This window comes from Poecile atricapillus, chromosome Z (assembly GCF_030490865.1).
Source record: "Poecile atricapillus isolate bPoeAtr1 chromosome Z, bPoeAtr1.hap1, whole genome shotgun sequence".
Taxonomy (NCBI): domain Eukaryota; kingdom Metazoa; phylum Chordata; class Aves; order Passeriformes; family Paridae; genus Poecile; species Poecile atricapillus.
Window position 1 is genome coordinate 107883230 of NC_081289.1, and position 15715 is coordinate 107898944.

The 15715-nt window shown below is 37.8% G+C and overlaps 1 protein-coding gene across 3 annotated transcripts in view; it reads left to right on the forward strand.

Moving 5' to 3' along the window:
* Positions 1-15715, forward strand: part of GOLM1 (golgi membrane protein 1) — a 36523-nt gene that overhangs the window by 14531 nt on the left and 6277 nt on the right. For all 3 annotated transcript variants that reach the window (XM_058865062.1, XM_058865060.1, XM_058865063.1), the window contains 3 exons: positions 3652-3706; positions 5392-5494; positions 12214-12340. In XM_058865062.1, the coding sequence (XP_058721045.1) occupies positions 3652-3706; positions 5392-5494; positions 12214-12340 (285 nt within the window). The remainder of the gene's footprint in view (positions 1-3651; positions 3707-5391; positions 5495-12213; positions 12341-15715) is intronic.

A 15715-nucleotide genomic window follows, 5' to 3' on the forward strand; every position in this document is an offset into this window, starting at 1 on the left:
CATGTTTTTAACACCAGCTGGCAACTAAATACCATGCGGCCACTTACTCCCAACATCTCCCTCTAGATTTTTGAAGAAAACTCTGTGTTAAGAACAGTTTGATAACTGAGAGGAATAAAACCCAAGAAAAACAAGACATACACAATCCAATTGCTTATCACCTGCTGAATGATGCCGAACTTGTCCTCCAGCAGATATCAATGCCTCCTGGCCAACTCTCCCACGTTACGTCCCAATATTCTCTGGTATGGAATGTCCCTTTGGCCAGTTTGGGACACTTGACAGAGCTTGCTCCTGGTTTCTTGTGCACCTGCTGACTGGCAGAGCATGGGAAACGGGACAATAGTGTCTTAGTGTAAGCACCACTGAGCAGTAACTAAAACATCAGTGTGTTTCCAGCATTATTCTCATGCTAATGCCAGCATTGTGGTGGGGAGTCATGGGAGTGTGCAAGACAGAACTGCTCTTTTTCTTTGCTGGAAGGACTTAAATCAGTTTGAGTTAATAATGAAATAAGTGCCCTGCTTTTCCCTGAAGAATTATAAATGGCTGTTTCTGCATGTATAAATCTTACCTTCCTGTCTTGCTTTTTTTGCAGTTGGTTTTGTTCTTACAAGCAGAGTTACTGATCCTGTGGCTTGTCTTTGTCTCCTTTGTGCTATATTTGTGAATGCAAACCCCCTTTTTTCTTAAGTTTTAGTGTTTATGCCTATCAAACTGTTTATTTTCTTTTTTTGGTTGCAATATCTCATTATGCTTTTTACATGCACCACATACAGTCAGTGTTAGAAAGCATGTATGTCAGTTCAGTGTGCTTGGGTTAGCTTATTTCTTCATAGTAGCAAACAGTGGAGGAGTCATTGTAGTAATTCCTTCAAGGAATATGTGTATGGAGAACACTGTTTGACATTATTCAGATGAAATGCAAATTTTGATCAGAATCAAGCACTTCACTTTGCACACACTTCAAAGTATGTGGTCAAAGCAAAGACTTAAAATAATATATCGCAAAGCTGCCTCATGCATGTTTCTGCATATTTCTGTTTTATTATTTTTAAACAGTAATTTTAGCTTTTTGTTTCTGAAGTGGAATGTAGACATGTTCTGTGGTGAATAATAATCAAGTCTTTGGTAGCTGTCATTAAAAAAATTGCTGTACAGCTGGAGCAATTTGTTTCCCACACTGCTCATGGAAGTGTGACTTTTGAGTTCTGGCATCTGAAACTCTTTTCCACAGCATTGTCTTCGATCAAAAGACCTGTTCTTTTTCCTCTTTGATAGTCATAAGGACTTCTGTGCAAACATGTTTGCAAATAGATTAAGGTGGTTCTATGTTACAGAGTTACTGTATTACAGAATATCAGATTCTGATATGGTGATGGGGTGTTTTTCCAGGAGCTGGATTTTTTTTGCTCCTGGGGATCTATTGTTCTGTGGGCTGAATGGAGTTTCAAGTGTGAGTTTATTTCTAGAACTGAGTATTGGCATGTGTCTGCTGAGTGCTTCCCAGTAGTTTTCATTCTTGACTTGCATAAAACCCCAGAAATAATGTTTGTTTAATTTACAGCCACAAGGTGAAAATTAGTTATCATTTGAATGATGGGAGGAAGAATGGAAGGTCTGATATTATTGACTTAGTCAGATTGGAAGCTGGTAGTTGCAGTACTGTGCTGTAAATTATTAAACAGTATTTCCTTAAGTTAAACAGCTAACTAGAATTTAACATGTTTTTTCCTGGACTTTTGCCTGCACATTCAAGGGAGATAGGTGTGGCATTGCCAAAAGAAAGTTTTATATGCAATCCAGAAAGACCAAGGCAGACTTCTTTTTTTCCCTGTTTCCCTGTGATTCAAAGAGACTTTTTTTAATATGGAAAGTAATTTTTTTCACTTCAGCTAATCACAGTTATTATTGTCCTAATGTACAAAACACGTAACTCTTGTATGTTTTTACTGGGGGGAGAGTGGAGGGAATGGGGGGTTGGGGAGGCTCCTTAAAGTGAAACTCCTAAATGGCAGGATCACTTATGTGACAGTAAAAGAACCAAAACCAACAAAGCCCCACAAAAAACTGTAAAAACATAAAATTACAAAATTGCTCTATCATACTGATTTTTCCAGTCCACTGACAGTCTCTGGTAATGGCCAACAGTGTATTATCCTGAAGGTGATCATCCTGTAACAACCTGACTACATTGCCCACATGTTAGCAAAACTTGGAATTTCCACTGACGCATTAGCTTCCTTTCCCCAGTAAACCAGTGAAAACAAATTGATTTTTTATTTACCTGTCCTATAGTAGGAGGAGAGGTAAGGAGAGGGAGAGATATTAAACAATGCTACATATAAGTTGTCACTGTTTTTTGAGTTTCTTTTTGCTTTTTAATAGAAAAGTGTGATGTTTTTTTCTTGAGGTTTCATGGTGGTGTTCACAGAACATACAGAACAGTGTAGAAATACTTAGCAATAGTTGAATGACCACCTCTGTGAAGCAGGGCTCTTTAAAGGGTCATCCAAAAACAAATCTACTCTGCTGGGTAGTAGCCCACTCAGATTTATTGAAAGCTGCACTTTCACCTAATCAACTGGCTCTTATTACTGTAGCCTCTGGGAGGAAAGGCACTGGCAATGCTGTCAGTGTTTCAGGAAGACTTGAGCAAAGAAGTGGATGCTGTCACTTCTTTCTGGGTGTGGACATACACATCAATACTAGAGCAGAAACCTTGAGAAACAGGGGAATTGATTTTCTGGGACCCTTGAAGAGCCCTTCCCAGGACAAAGATAATAGAGGAACTGACAATGAGAAATACCTTCCTAAGACTGGACTGGATTGTTTTGGAAGAATCAGTGGATCTCTTTTGTATTCTTAAGAACTCTTCTGCATCAGACTAGCTAAATGAATGAATATGAATCTGAGTTATCCTTACATCTAGCTCACAGGAATAATTTCACTTAGATGTGACTTGAATCAGTTTTCAGGTGTTTTGAGGTATGTGTGTATTTGAAATGGTAGAGGGAGCTTGATGAAAGAATAGACAAAACATGTTCCTGTGTTGACTACCTCTTCAGAATGAGAGAGAGAACAAAGTGAGGGAGTGGAAGAAGGCCACTCCAACATGAAAGCAGTTGAGAAGATAGGTAGAAAAGGGATACAATGCAAAGGCTTCACATTGCTTTCCTGGAGTTGCTTTATGCTGAATGATTAATGCTTTCATAGCTCGTCTTTGCGTACCTGAATGTAGTGATTCCTGAGTGAGAGGGTAATTGATAGTGAGCTATAGTGAATGATATATTCTTCCTTCAAGAGATAAATACAGTAAATCTGACTGTGACTCCAGTCATGAGATTAAAGTAGAATAAAGTGACAAGCAAGTTTAATATCTTTAAATTCCTTAAAATTCTTCCACTTTTCATTTGTGCAGTGATATCTTCTCCCACCCCCCTTTACTTCAAAATCTGTGTTAAGATGAATGTTTGTTGTTTCCCGTAGGAGATCTCTAAAGCAGCTAAAAGGTTTTGTTCAACTGTGACACTATCACAACTGTGACACACAAAAAGTAAATCTTGTTACAAGTACTTTGATAGGCATTGTTTATAATGGTAATACAGGTCATTTGCAATTAAAACACTGGTTTTGTTCTACTTCTTTCAGGCAGTGCTGATGAATAACATCACAGTAAATGATCGACTGATTCAGAGTCTTCGAGGTATGTTGTAGTACCCTTGCAAATCTCCCTCATACTAATTTTTAGGCCCCCTGTTTTTAAGACTTGCATTCTTCTGTGGCCTTTTGAGAATCCTGCCTTTCTTCAAGTTGTGGGGGTAGTACAGGAGCTGCCATGACTGAGATATTTCATCTGCATAGCTCCTGTTAAGTGTCAGACTAATCTGCCTGAATAGGAGGATTTGTCCATGTAGTGCTTGATGTAGTACTCCTGACTCTTATGATATAATATGGAATAGAACTAAGTTAATATATTTTTTCTTCATTTTACCTGACAACATATTCTTGCATTCTTCCCTGAGGTGTGGGGTCATGCATTTTAGCATCAGAGGAATTCACAAATCCTGTATTTAATAAGAAAAACCAGTCTAATCTAATCTAATAACATTTCTATTCATGGTAGTTGTCTTGGTTTGAAAGACAGGTGTCTACTAAGGAAGGCAGGAGGCTCCTTCAGAATGGAAAATGTAAACCCTCTCTCTCTGAATTGTAATTTTGAAACTAAGGGGCTCTCAGGCAAAGATGTGAGAGAGGAATAACAGATTTTTATTAGTATGTATAAATAAATTTAAAAAACAACTACGACTTAACAGGAAAATTAAAATAAACTGTAGTAGTACAAAAAACACTGACAGAGTCAGAATACAACCTGACACCCTGTTGGTCAGGGTGTTGGTAGCAGTCTGATTAAATGGTGGCTGCAGTCCTCTTGCAGTGGCAGATGTGGTTCTATTGAAGCAATGATCCTGTAGGAGGGTGTAGTTTTCCTCTGAAGGGCCAGTGGTGGTGTACATGGGTCTGGTCTTCTGGAAGTTCAGTGGAAAAAGGCTGCTTGTGGTGTTCCAAGTCTCCAATTATATGCAGGTAGGAATGCTTGGCTCCTCCCCCTGGGTGGAGCATCTCCCAATTGGATGATGTAATTTTATCAGCGGTGCAGTGAGACTCACTGGCCCATTAACAGGAGATATCCCCCTGGAGGGAGGATGGGTTGTGGAAGAGATAAAGAACACTGCCACACCTGGTTTTAACAGATGGTAATGGAATTCACACTTTTGGTTACACCTTGCATTGCAACATAAGACAGTAGTGCTTCAAAATTGTTATTAGCAGCGCATTCCTCTGGAGGTTCTTGGGAATGAGTCCTATAAAGAAGTAAGTATGTTGTGGTATTGTCTTCTGGTGTCCTCTCACAAAAATTTCTATCAGGAAGAAAACTAAATCATAGATGCTTCTGTTGCTAAGGAGCATGACTATAAATTGCATATTATTCAGGGAAGCATTGCAAGCTTGTCTGTATATGACTGATAATGCGAATGCTGTTTCATACTGTGTTCTGATTATGATTTCATAGACTTAAAGATTTTCCAGATTACACCTTAGCAGGGTTTGCAAATCAGTTCCATGTATTCCTTAAGAGGAAAAGTAGGTAAAAATATGTATTATACTGTTTTGGTAATATATTATTCTGAAAGGTTATTCTTACCAGATCCTGTGCACTGTTGTTGAATAAATTCAACAATTATCTATGCATTTGTGTACAAAATATAGTTTGCATGACAGATGAATTAATTTAGCATTCTTATTATAGATCTATTTCATGATGTTTCTGTTGTAGAGTATGTATGTATATGTGTATTTTAATGTGTATTTTAATCTTGATTTGACCAGAACACTTGAAAGAGTTACAGATGGAATATGGAAAGCTACAGCTTGATGTTTACTGGTTTCAGAAGAACCAAACTAACCTTCAGAAGAAGTTCTCATATGACCTGTAAGTATGCTCTTCAGGAAAGATGGCTTCCCAAATTATAGGTAACTTGGTTATAACCTATAGCTCTGTTAGCTATAGCTCTGTTAGTAAACTTAAGGAGAAGTAACATCTGACACATCATCTAAAACTGTTCACAGTTGATCTTGGAGAAGAGCATAAACTTTCCAGTGTTTTTCACCTCTATGCCCAGACACTTCTTGATGTTCCTTCTCTTGCAGGAGGTTAAAGGTAGCAATATTATCACTTAAGAATTGTGGTGGGAAATTGAAACATGAAGAGACTAAACTGTGAAGAAGTTTAAATTAAGACGGGAATACCTGATGAGAAGCTGTACCTTATTGAGCTGACAGAGGTCTTGGGATTTTCTAGTACCATCAGACTCATGTGTTCTGCTTTATATGGCATAACTAGTTGTTGTGGTTTTAAACCAGTAATTTTAAAAAATTATTTATTTTTTGCTGTGAGATATGGATTAGAACAAGAGCAAAACAGGCTTAAAACTTAAAAGGAATAAAGACAGTTTATTAACAAATTACAAGAATAAGAACACTAGAATAAACTTCCAGAAAACCCTTTTATCTCCCACTACTTGACCATTTCTTTGTACACATGACAACATAGAGACAAAAAAAACTTTAGAACTTTGGTGGTTAAAAACAGTCTTAATTCTTGCTACAGTCTTTTCACAGACTTTTACAGACTTTTATCAGTCTTTTTAGGGAAACAGAAGTCTCTTTCTGCTAACTTATGGAGTTTCTCACAAGAAAACTATTTCTATTATAGTTTTCTATTGCTCTGATGTCAGCTGCCTGGAAATCTGTCATCAGTTCTTCTCTTCCCATTTCACACTACTCTGAGGTGTGTATGGGCCATGAGTTTAGGGATTTCATTTTAAGGATGAGTTATTCAAAGGCAAAAGTCTTCTTCATCTGTCTTTGTGAGCTTTCCTGGAAAACAGTCTTCTCTTTGCCCCTAAGGCTTCAAAATCTTTACCCAGTTCCAGCAACTCACTGTATCACAAGTACTCTCTCTTTTGCACAAAATCCACACTTTGAATACTCTATTACTCCCAATACTCTAGTCATGAATTAAAGGAGTCTTTTTAAACTACTATTGTCCATCTCCACAGCTTTAACAGAAAGATATTTCAGCTGTAAAGCATCTTCTTATTCTCTTTCTCTTATTTAAAACTTAACTCTTTTCCTCACTGTTTTTGGTGGTTCTATGATGTCTTCTTCATGTTGATTGTCTCTCTTTCTCTGTCTTTCTGGGAAAAAGGAGTAATCTGTTCGTTTTATCCAGGTAGTAAAAGAATTAAAAGCTTTAGAAAACTGCAAGAGTTCATGGTGTCAGGTTTCAGTCCAGCAACAGGAGGACAAGAGAGCTCTGACTGTACTTCTTGAGGGGGTGTTCACAGGCTGAATTCACTTTCTAATGGTCAAAAACTGCTGTCAATTTTAGAAATGACTGATAATTGGTCAGGAGAAAAAACTCTCATCAACCACCAGCAGTTTCAACTTCCTTAGCTCTCAAAACCACCTTAAAGGTAAAGCTACCCCATGACACTAGTCATGGCTTTTTCTTGAGATTTCCCACTGAATTGTAGAGCATGGGTAACTGAACAAAAGTACTTATCAGTATCCTTACACTAAACACACATTTCTGGTATTTCTAGGAATTTCTTCTAGGTTCTTTTTGCTCAATAATATTCTTGTTTCCTCTACCTGCCTTCACAACCTGTAGTATCTTCCCCTTGCGCATAGATATAAAAAAGCAATAGAATTTGCTGTTTGAATATTGTCGTAATGATAAATCAAGAATGTGATTGTTGTAGTGATAGGTATTTTTTTCAGCAGCCACTGTTTAGCCAGGTCTTGTAGGATTTATGACTAATAGTGGAACATGACACTCAAAGAACTTGAATTCTACAGGCTACACTTGAAGTATTTTTTCTTTTTGTTTTTCCCCCATCATAGAATTAAGGATTAGTATTAGTGCTTCTGTGATACTTACTGATTGCCTATTGGTTATGACCTTTTTTTGGATTATTACTCATGCAATAAAGCTGACCTAGATGGATATATTAGTGGAGCTGTAATTTAAGATTTCTAACAGAAAAGTAGAAGGGAGTTGGAAACTTTAGTTTGTACCTGCCTTTCAGTAAGCTGTGTTGCTTGTGTGTTCAGGGGCCTTTTCCCCTTCTGTGTTTGTTGTGTACCATGGTTGTTAATCGCTGACTGTTTTCTGTTTAGTTTAATGACAGACCTGAGACTCTGTTGACTATCAACCTCTGTTGATAGTTCTGTGCTGGTCAGTGAATCTATTTTCCAGTGTCTTCCTTTTAAGTCTGAGATCAGCAGTAACAAATAGATCTGTATAGGGCATAAATATATGTCTGCTGGACATTCATGCTCCACATGAGAGGTACACCTGTGAAGCACTGGATTGATATACACATGCAGGGAAGTGATACAAGGCAAATGCATTTAGTTGGGCTTAGGAAAAATTGGAAGTTTATCATCCATGTCTGGTGAAGTGTTTATAAGCATGGTTTTGTTGAGGAAGTCATTGGCAGAGCACCCCTTGTGCTTGTGGTAGTGTATCATGAAGAATGCCTTTAAGTTTAACAGAAGGTTTTATTCAGAGAGCATAGCTCCCAGGTCTGGGCTGGCTCAAGGTGAAGAGCTAAGCAAGATACAGTGGTAGAGATGGGTTTACTTTTATGAGGATAAGTGTAGAGACAGGTGTGATAAATCAGCCGTGTGGTAGCTGAACAGGAACTCAGCTAGCTGATCTGCTTCTGGTTGGTCTTGAGGCAGGTGTGCCTGCAGCACCTTTGGGAGTCCGTGAAGGCAGTTATCTCAGCCAAGGAGCTATGGTGTCTTTACCAGCTTTGCTGCATAATACTTAAATGTTCATTTTCTATTTCTAGGCTTTTTTCCTAGGAGTACAAGTGAGGAAAATAAACTCTGGACTCTAATTTTCATAAAATAATTTATAGCTTCAGTACTGCACAGCATTCACGCAATTCTAGCAGGAACATGTATTTTTAAAACATTGCTTGTTGTTTACTGTAGGATAGGATGTTTGAATGTTAATATCTCTCTGTTGTAGTAATTTACACAACTATACATTGTGTTTAGGTAAGTGCAGAAATGGATACTTGATGGTGCTTGGTACATTCCTCTTTGCTATATAATTATCTAATAATATAATTTTAAATGCTTACAAAACAACCTTTTTCCAATGTGGCTGTGGGCTTAGAAAAATAAGAATTACTAGAAAGACTCCAAATGTTGGTTTTTTTTTTCAATCTGTCCACATTAGGAATAAACCACTGCGTTACCTCTCTTTTCATCTTCCTTACCAGGGAGGGGCATTAGACCGATTTTGTGCTTCTTCCTTTTACCTGGATTTGCATGGATAAAGGCTTTGCACCTTAGGTAGCAAGTACAACCAGTGCAAAAATAGAGAGACCGTATTATTTGTATAATTGAAAATGTTATAAAAAGATGACAGAACTTAAATGTCTTTTTTAAACAGCACATGTTGTAAATCACTCTTTTTAAACACTCCGTAGAAGGCAGTGATAAAAGCAGTTGGGCATATGGAATGCATAAGAACAAAACCTGTGAACTTAGAAAAAAAAAAAAGATCATTGTTTCTTTTTGTACCCAAGTCTTGAAATTTCATCTAAGCATTTTTTGCAGAAGTCAGCAGGAGCTATCTGGCCTTATGGGTCTTGTATGCAAAAGGAATACACATTCCTCAGCAGCTGACTTCACAGCATACCTCTGGTGTACACTGTGCCTAGTGCTGTCTGGTCATAGTTAGAGCTTCTTCAGCAAAGGCTCGCTGTCACACTGACCCTTCTTTCCTGCAGCAGCCAGAGTGAAACAGAAGCCTTTTAAAATTGTTATTGAATACATTGCAATATTCAAATGTATTTTTTTGTTCCCAAGAGTTTTTTTTGTTACATAACTTCATCTTTAGAAATATTGCTACATGTAAAAAGTCTGATAATTAGTGTGATTTTTGCAGACCTGACAAATGCAAGAATGTAACTGCAGGAGTAATCTTTTTCATTAGGGTTGAAAGGAGATGGTAGATGCTCCTGGAGAGCAAAGGTACTCTGTTCCTCATGCTGGGGATAGGTAAATCCAGCAGCCCAGGAGGGGAGAAGTTGCAGATCTGTTTCTGTGCATGCAGAGCACATCTGTACATGGCCAGGTGTGCAGAACACAGAATATATGAAGCATGAGTGCACACAATACTGGTAGCCTCATCCCTCTCTCCTGGGAGTGTCTGCAAAACATCCTGTAGGATTGGTCTAGATGGGCTGTCCCTCCTTCTGAGTTTATAGTTTGGGCTCTTCTCCACCTTTTGCCTCTCTGCTCCTTTAGGCTCATGGAGATGATCCTTGGATGGGCTGGTGGCTCCTTTGATGGGCCTGGGAGCAGCTGGGGAGGATATTATTTGGACTCCTTTGTGTGTGTGCAGGCAAGACTTGTGTCACAGAATTAACTATGTAGAAAGGAGAAAACATGCATGAGTTTAAGAACATTAGTTTTGCACATTTGAAGTGTCGGGGTGATGGGATGAGGTGGAGAAACTAAGGCTGTCCCTGTACTCTAGAAGTTGTTGTAAGCATGGATAGAGTGTTCAAATCTCCTTTAAAAGAGGGGAATTCTGTTACAGATGATAAGCTTAAAATTGTGAGGGATTGTCACAGATGTTAATGAACTTTATTTTCATGTGCAGTGTGGGATCAAAGTGCAACCTTTCACAATGCTCTATCTCTGACTTCAGGTTGTCTGTGTACTGTATCTATTTCAAACTTGCAAACTATTACACAATTAGTATGTCCTTTTATTTCTTAGAAAATAGTGAATGTGAGCGTAACTCAAGCCTATGCTCTTTTACTGTCTCTGATGTTCATGAATTTGAAGGACGGCTTATTTTCGTGACTCTTGGTATTAGCATTGTCAAATCAGACTTTAGAATGCTGTCTGGTCTACAAGAAATTGTAATAAAGGTAATTAGTCAGCATATCTGTCTGCTACTCTTCTTCCTTTCTGTGTATGAACTACAGAAGGGGTTTTTTGCTTTTGAAAAGCAGGGCTGGAGAAGGATGAAAGTGCAGTAAAAATGAATCACTTGCTGTAGTAGAGTGCACGTAGCCCAAAAACTCCTTTGGATTGCGTAGTACCTTATTTGCAGCTTGAGAGACTGCAACATGCCCGTCTGAAGCAGCTGCTGTTGCATGGAAGGTATTAACACTCAGAATAACACTAGTCAGAGCCAGAATCAGGAGAAATTCAACCCCCTTCTTAGTCTTAGTAACAGGAAGGAGAAACTTGCAGTATGTTGAGCATGCTGTTATACAAAGGTTGCTGGAAAAGATTTTGAATCCAGAAAGATGTGTTTGCAATGTCTGTAGCTGATTGTATATGTAAAAACTGGAAGTTACCTTTGAGTGGAAAAAACAAGGGAGAGAGAGAGAAAGGAGAAAAGGTTTAAAGATCCCATCAGACTTCTTTGCTGCTAGATCAGCATGGAAAAGAAAATGTAGCCCCCAGCCAAGAGCCTTCTCTTCCTGGGCAGGCTCTCCAGGACAGTGGGTACTGGCAGTAATGGTGATTTTTCACCACATTTTCCCCTAGTATGATGCACTTGCCATTGGGATCCAGTCAAACAAAATGCTGTTCCTGTTCATCATGGGGTGACAGCATACTTGGGGTCATATGATGACTAGTTTCTAAGATTTCTGTGTGTGTATTATGGGGTACTGCTTATCCTGGTTTGTTTTTCACTAGGTCTTGTTCTTCCTCTGGTATAAATCAAAAGCTATAAAATGACTTCTGAAGAGACTGGGAGAGAAAGGATTATCTTACCCTGACTGCAGCCACTTGCCCTGGGAAACTGAGATTGACAGAACTCCTGGGCTTTGCACAGGATCCCCAGCACATCCTGAAAAAGGGAGAAGACTGCCCTGGTAGCTTTAGGAAAAACACTGGGCAAACAGCAGACCAAAGCTAGGAGTTAGGGAGCTGTGAGGGAAAGACAGGCTGCACAGACGCAGATAGACAACTGCTGTCACAAAGGCTAAGGTGCTAATGGAGCTGTGTAACTATTAAAAGTATGTAAGAGATACAGAGTGCTTGCATGTTTAGGATATATTCCTTCTGGAACTTATAGTAGCTACTAATGAACTCCATTTCTGTAACATATATTTTGTTACATCTTGCAGCACTGCACTCAGCTGACATATTGAGGAAGTGTGTTTAGGTTGCTGACAGTAATTACATCTATTTTCTACTTCAGATGGTACTTTTCTGGCTAAAATCAAGATATGAATTTCTGTAATCATACTAGAAATGCTTCAGTCAAAATTGACTTTAACTTAACTGGACTTGACTGGTTAGCAAAGACACAAATTAAAAAATCATATAGGTTGTTGAGCTGGTCAAATAAAAGTAGTTTAAATTAATTTCTTCCAATAGAACTTGCCTGCACTATGAATTTATCCTTGGGACTTAGGTCAGTGCCTCATTTTTCCCTTGTGACTTCTCAAATTTAAGCCCAGGTAGTAAAATTAAGGAAATAATAAATTGTAAGGAAAAAATAGATACATGGAAAAAAAAATTAGAAAATTTTACAGAAGTACATTATAGAAGAGTCTAGATGAGAATTAATCATCTTGTTCATGTTTTTTTCAGGTCACAGTGCATCAACCAGATGAAAGAATTAAAAGAACAATGTGAAGAAAGGATAGATGAGCTTAAAAAAAAGAATAGTGATGCACCACAAATCAAAGAAAACAAAGACTTCACAAAAGATAGCCAGGTATGGTTTGAGTAATTTTTTGAAAATACTTTCTTTGTAATTCTTAAGTGTTTCTTCACCTTTCTGCCATCTCCTATTAGCATTATCCCATCTCATTAAATTTTTCACTACTTCAGTATTTGTTGAATGTTTCTGATCTGTGGGAAGTGGGGTGATTTCAAGGGCAGAACAAGGAGATGTCCTGTAGGAGACTCCAAATCACTGTGTCTCTGAGATGGGCAGAATATGAGAGGTGATGCTGGAAGTGATGTGGGGTCCATTAAGGAATATTTACACGACTGAATTTTAGTTAACAATACCTTTGTCAAAGTACTTAGTTGCTTTGTGTGTTAAGGATGAGGATAAATTGTGAATCACTGCAGAGAAGCAACAAACCCTGAATATTGTTGTCCAAGGTTCACCAGCTATGAATTTTCACAGAAGTCCTTTATGTCACAATTTTACTATAGGAATAAAGGGATAAACAAATGTCTTGCCTGTTTCCTGTTGGATATTCTGAGCCAAAGAACCACAAATTCATTGCTGAACCTACTGAAGGCTCACTAGGGTAGGGCAGGCTTGGCAAATAGGTTGGCTGTGTGTCAGCCGGCTTTTTCTCCTGGGGTGCAGAGGGTGCCAGAAAAGCCCAAGAAAAGGAAATTTCAGTTCATCCTGTTGTCTTGGCATGGGATTATTGATCCCGCTTCATTGATGTGGTATTTGGTCAGGGATAGAATTTGATTGGTTAAGCTTGGTATGGACAGCCCTGGAAAGACGCAATCAAGCTCTTGGGTGAAAAGGCACACAGTTTATTTCTGTACCAAAATAGCTCTTTCTTCAGTGTTACTGAAGAAACAGAGGTTTCAGAAGTCAGAACTTTTTACATGTGACTGCAGTGGGGCCTTTTCTTCTGCCTGGGTGGCCTACTCTTATTACAAAGACAGCAAGGGTTTGGTGGAATATACCCTTTTATCTTTGACTGGGAAAAGGTGAAGTTTAATGACTTCAGAAATGGAAAGGGTAAGGCAGTGAGGAATGAATCTTGGTTTTACAACCAGGTGAAAAACTGTGTGAGAAAATAGCTGAAATGTCTGCCCAGAGATTCCCATAGGTAATGGTTTCAGTCTGCGTCTATGTAAAACGGGGGAGACAGACCTATTGTAGTGTGTGACCTTTTATCCTGGGAACCTGCACTATGTGAGAGCTGCAACATGAAAGAAACATTAGAAACATGCAGTGCTATCCAGTTATGCCTTAAAATAAAAGTTACAGCTCTTGTCAACAGTTTTTATCAACAGTATCAAGTAAGTAGATAAAAAGTAAACAATAAATATATCATTGTAAATAAATAGAACCCTCATCATTTAGAGATGATACATTAGTTTGTCAAATGTATCTTGTTTAAGAAGGTTGATCTAGGGAAGACTCTGATATAGAAGTGGCCAACTTAATTTTTAGTGTGGCTTTGCATCTGATTTTAATTACAATTACTTCCACTAGATTCCTTTTATTTGTTTATTTGTTTGTATGTGTGTGTTTGTTGCATTTTTATTGGTTTTTTTTTTACCACTTCCAGTTTGAAAGGTAAATCATCTTAGAAGGAACCTGAAGAATTTGATTGAAGCCCCTCTGCAGGATAATTTCAGTCTCCTGCATGAAGGTGCATGGTTGGAGGCAATTTTTACTCAAAGCAATTTATCTGTAAGGCAGGGCAGATCATCTCTTATCAGTTTTATATGTAAATGGGATGGTCTCAGATGAACAAAATGATAATATAGCTACTGCCTAAATAATTTCTGTCTGCTTATGTTCCCTGGTATCTGTGGCAGTGTTTCTTTGGCCAAGCTGTAACTTTCTCAGTTGTTCACTTACCCAAGAATTTAATTTATAAAAGCATACTTAGTTACCGTTAGTGCAAGATGACCCTGACAAAGTCTATGTATGTTTTTGTCCAGTGTTTTCAGCTGGAATAATTACTATTTTTAAGATGTATGTGCTTATGTAATAGAAAAAAAATCTGTCTTAAAACAGAAATAAAATGGAGTGTTGGTTGGTTAATAACTAAACAGCTTTACTTAGAGCTCTGTAATTTCAAGAATGATGTATACTTCTTGGCTGAAGAAAATACAACAGATTCAATTACTATTTTTTTATCCAACTACTTCATCTTTAAAAAAATCAGCAAATACTCTTTGAATCTATTGACATTAAGAATTACATAGCTAGAAATTTATGAAAAGTAAAAGGATTTTGCATGTGTAAGAAAGAGGTAACTTCTTGCTAATAAGTCCAGGCTCAGTATTTTTTCAGAAGAATTCATGCCCCAAAAAAAGTGAAAAATGGTCTTTTGTTCAGTTTCTGATTATTTCTATTGTGGAGAATGATCTTAAGGAGCTGAATTATTTATGAAACAGAACCATGTTTAAATACAGCATTTTTGTATAACTGATTGAAGGAAGATGGAGTTTTGAACATCTTTACTCCAACAAAAATATTCTGCAGTAACATTTGCTTATCAAGCATTGGTAAGAGTTAATGCTAGATTAGCTGCTGATACTGGACTTCACGGTGCTGAAAAAAAGAGATCTTGTTCTGCCTGGCTTTCACAGAAATTAAATGCTTTTGAAAATAGCCAAGTAGTCATGCTACAACTCTGGGTTCTTGGTGACTTAGCTACTTCTTTCTGAGGTAATTTTTCCAAATACCTGAATGAACATTTGACAACACAGTGTTTTACTGCCCTCCTCAGATACATGGGAAGCCTTGACAACACCAATGACAGCTGGTAACAGAAAACAATCCTTTAAACTCTGAGACTTTCTATACCATAAGAGTGCTCGTTCATTTATATTGTAACAGATATTAAGAGATTCATATCTCTAAATGTGCATATGCTTGTTCTTTCTCTGCATATTTGGCTTTATTTTTTTTTTTTTTTGTAAATGAAACAAAAAATAAAAATGCAACAAAAAAATCCCCATAGAACAAATGGTTTTGTAACCATTTGTTTTACACGTTTTTTTCACTAAACTGGAGCAGAGCAAAATGGGCTCCATGTGTATTTCATATTCAATGTTTGCATGAATTGAATTGACACAGCTCTCTGCCAGTTACAGAATCATAACACGATGAAGGTCAGAAAAGACCTCTAAGATCCCCCTCTAAGTCCAGCTGTTAACCCAGCATTGCTGTGTTCACCTCTAAGACATGTCTCTAAGTACCAAATTTTTGGGGCACACTTTTTGAAAACTTCCAGGAATGGTTATTCCTCTGCTTGGAAACGTGTTCCAATGCCTGACCACCCTTTTAGTGAAGAAAATTTTCCTAATATCCAATCTAAACATCTTCTGATGCAACTTGGGACCATTTCCCATTGTCCTGTCTCTTGTTACCTGG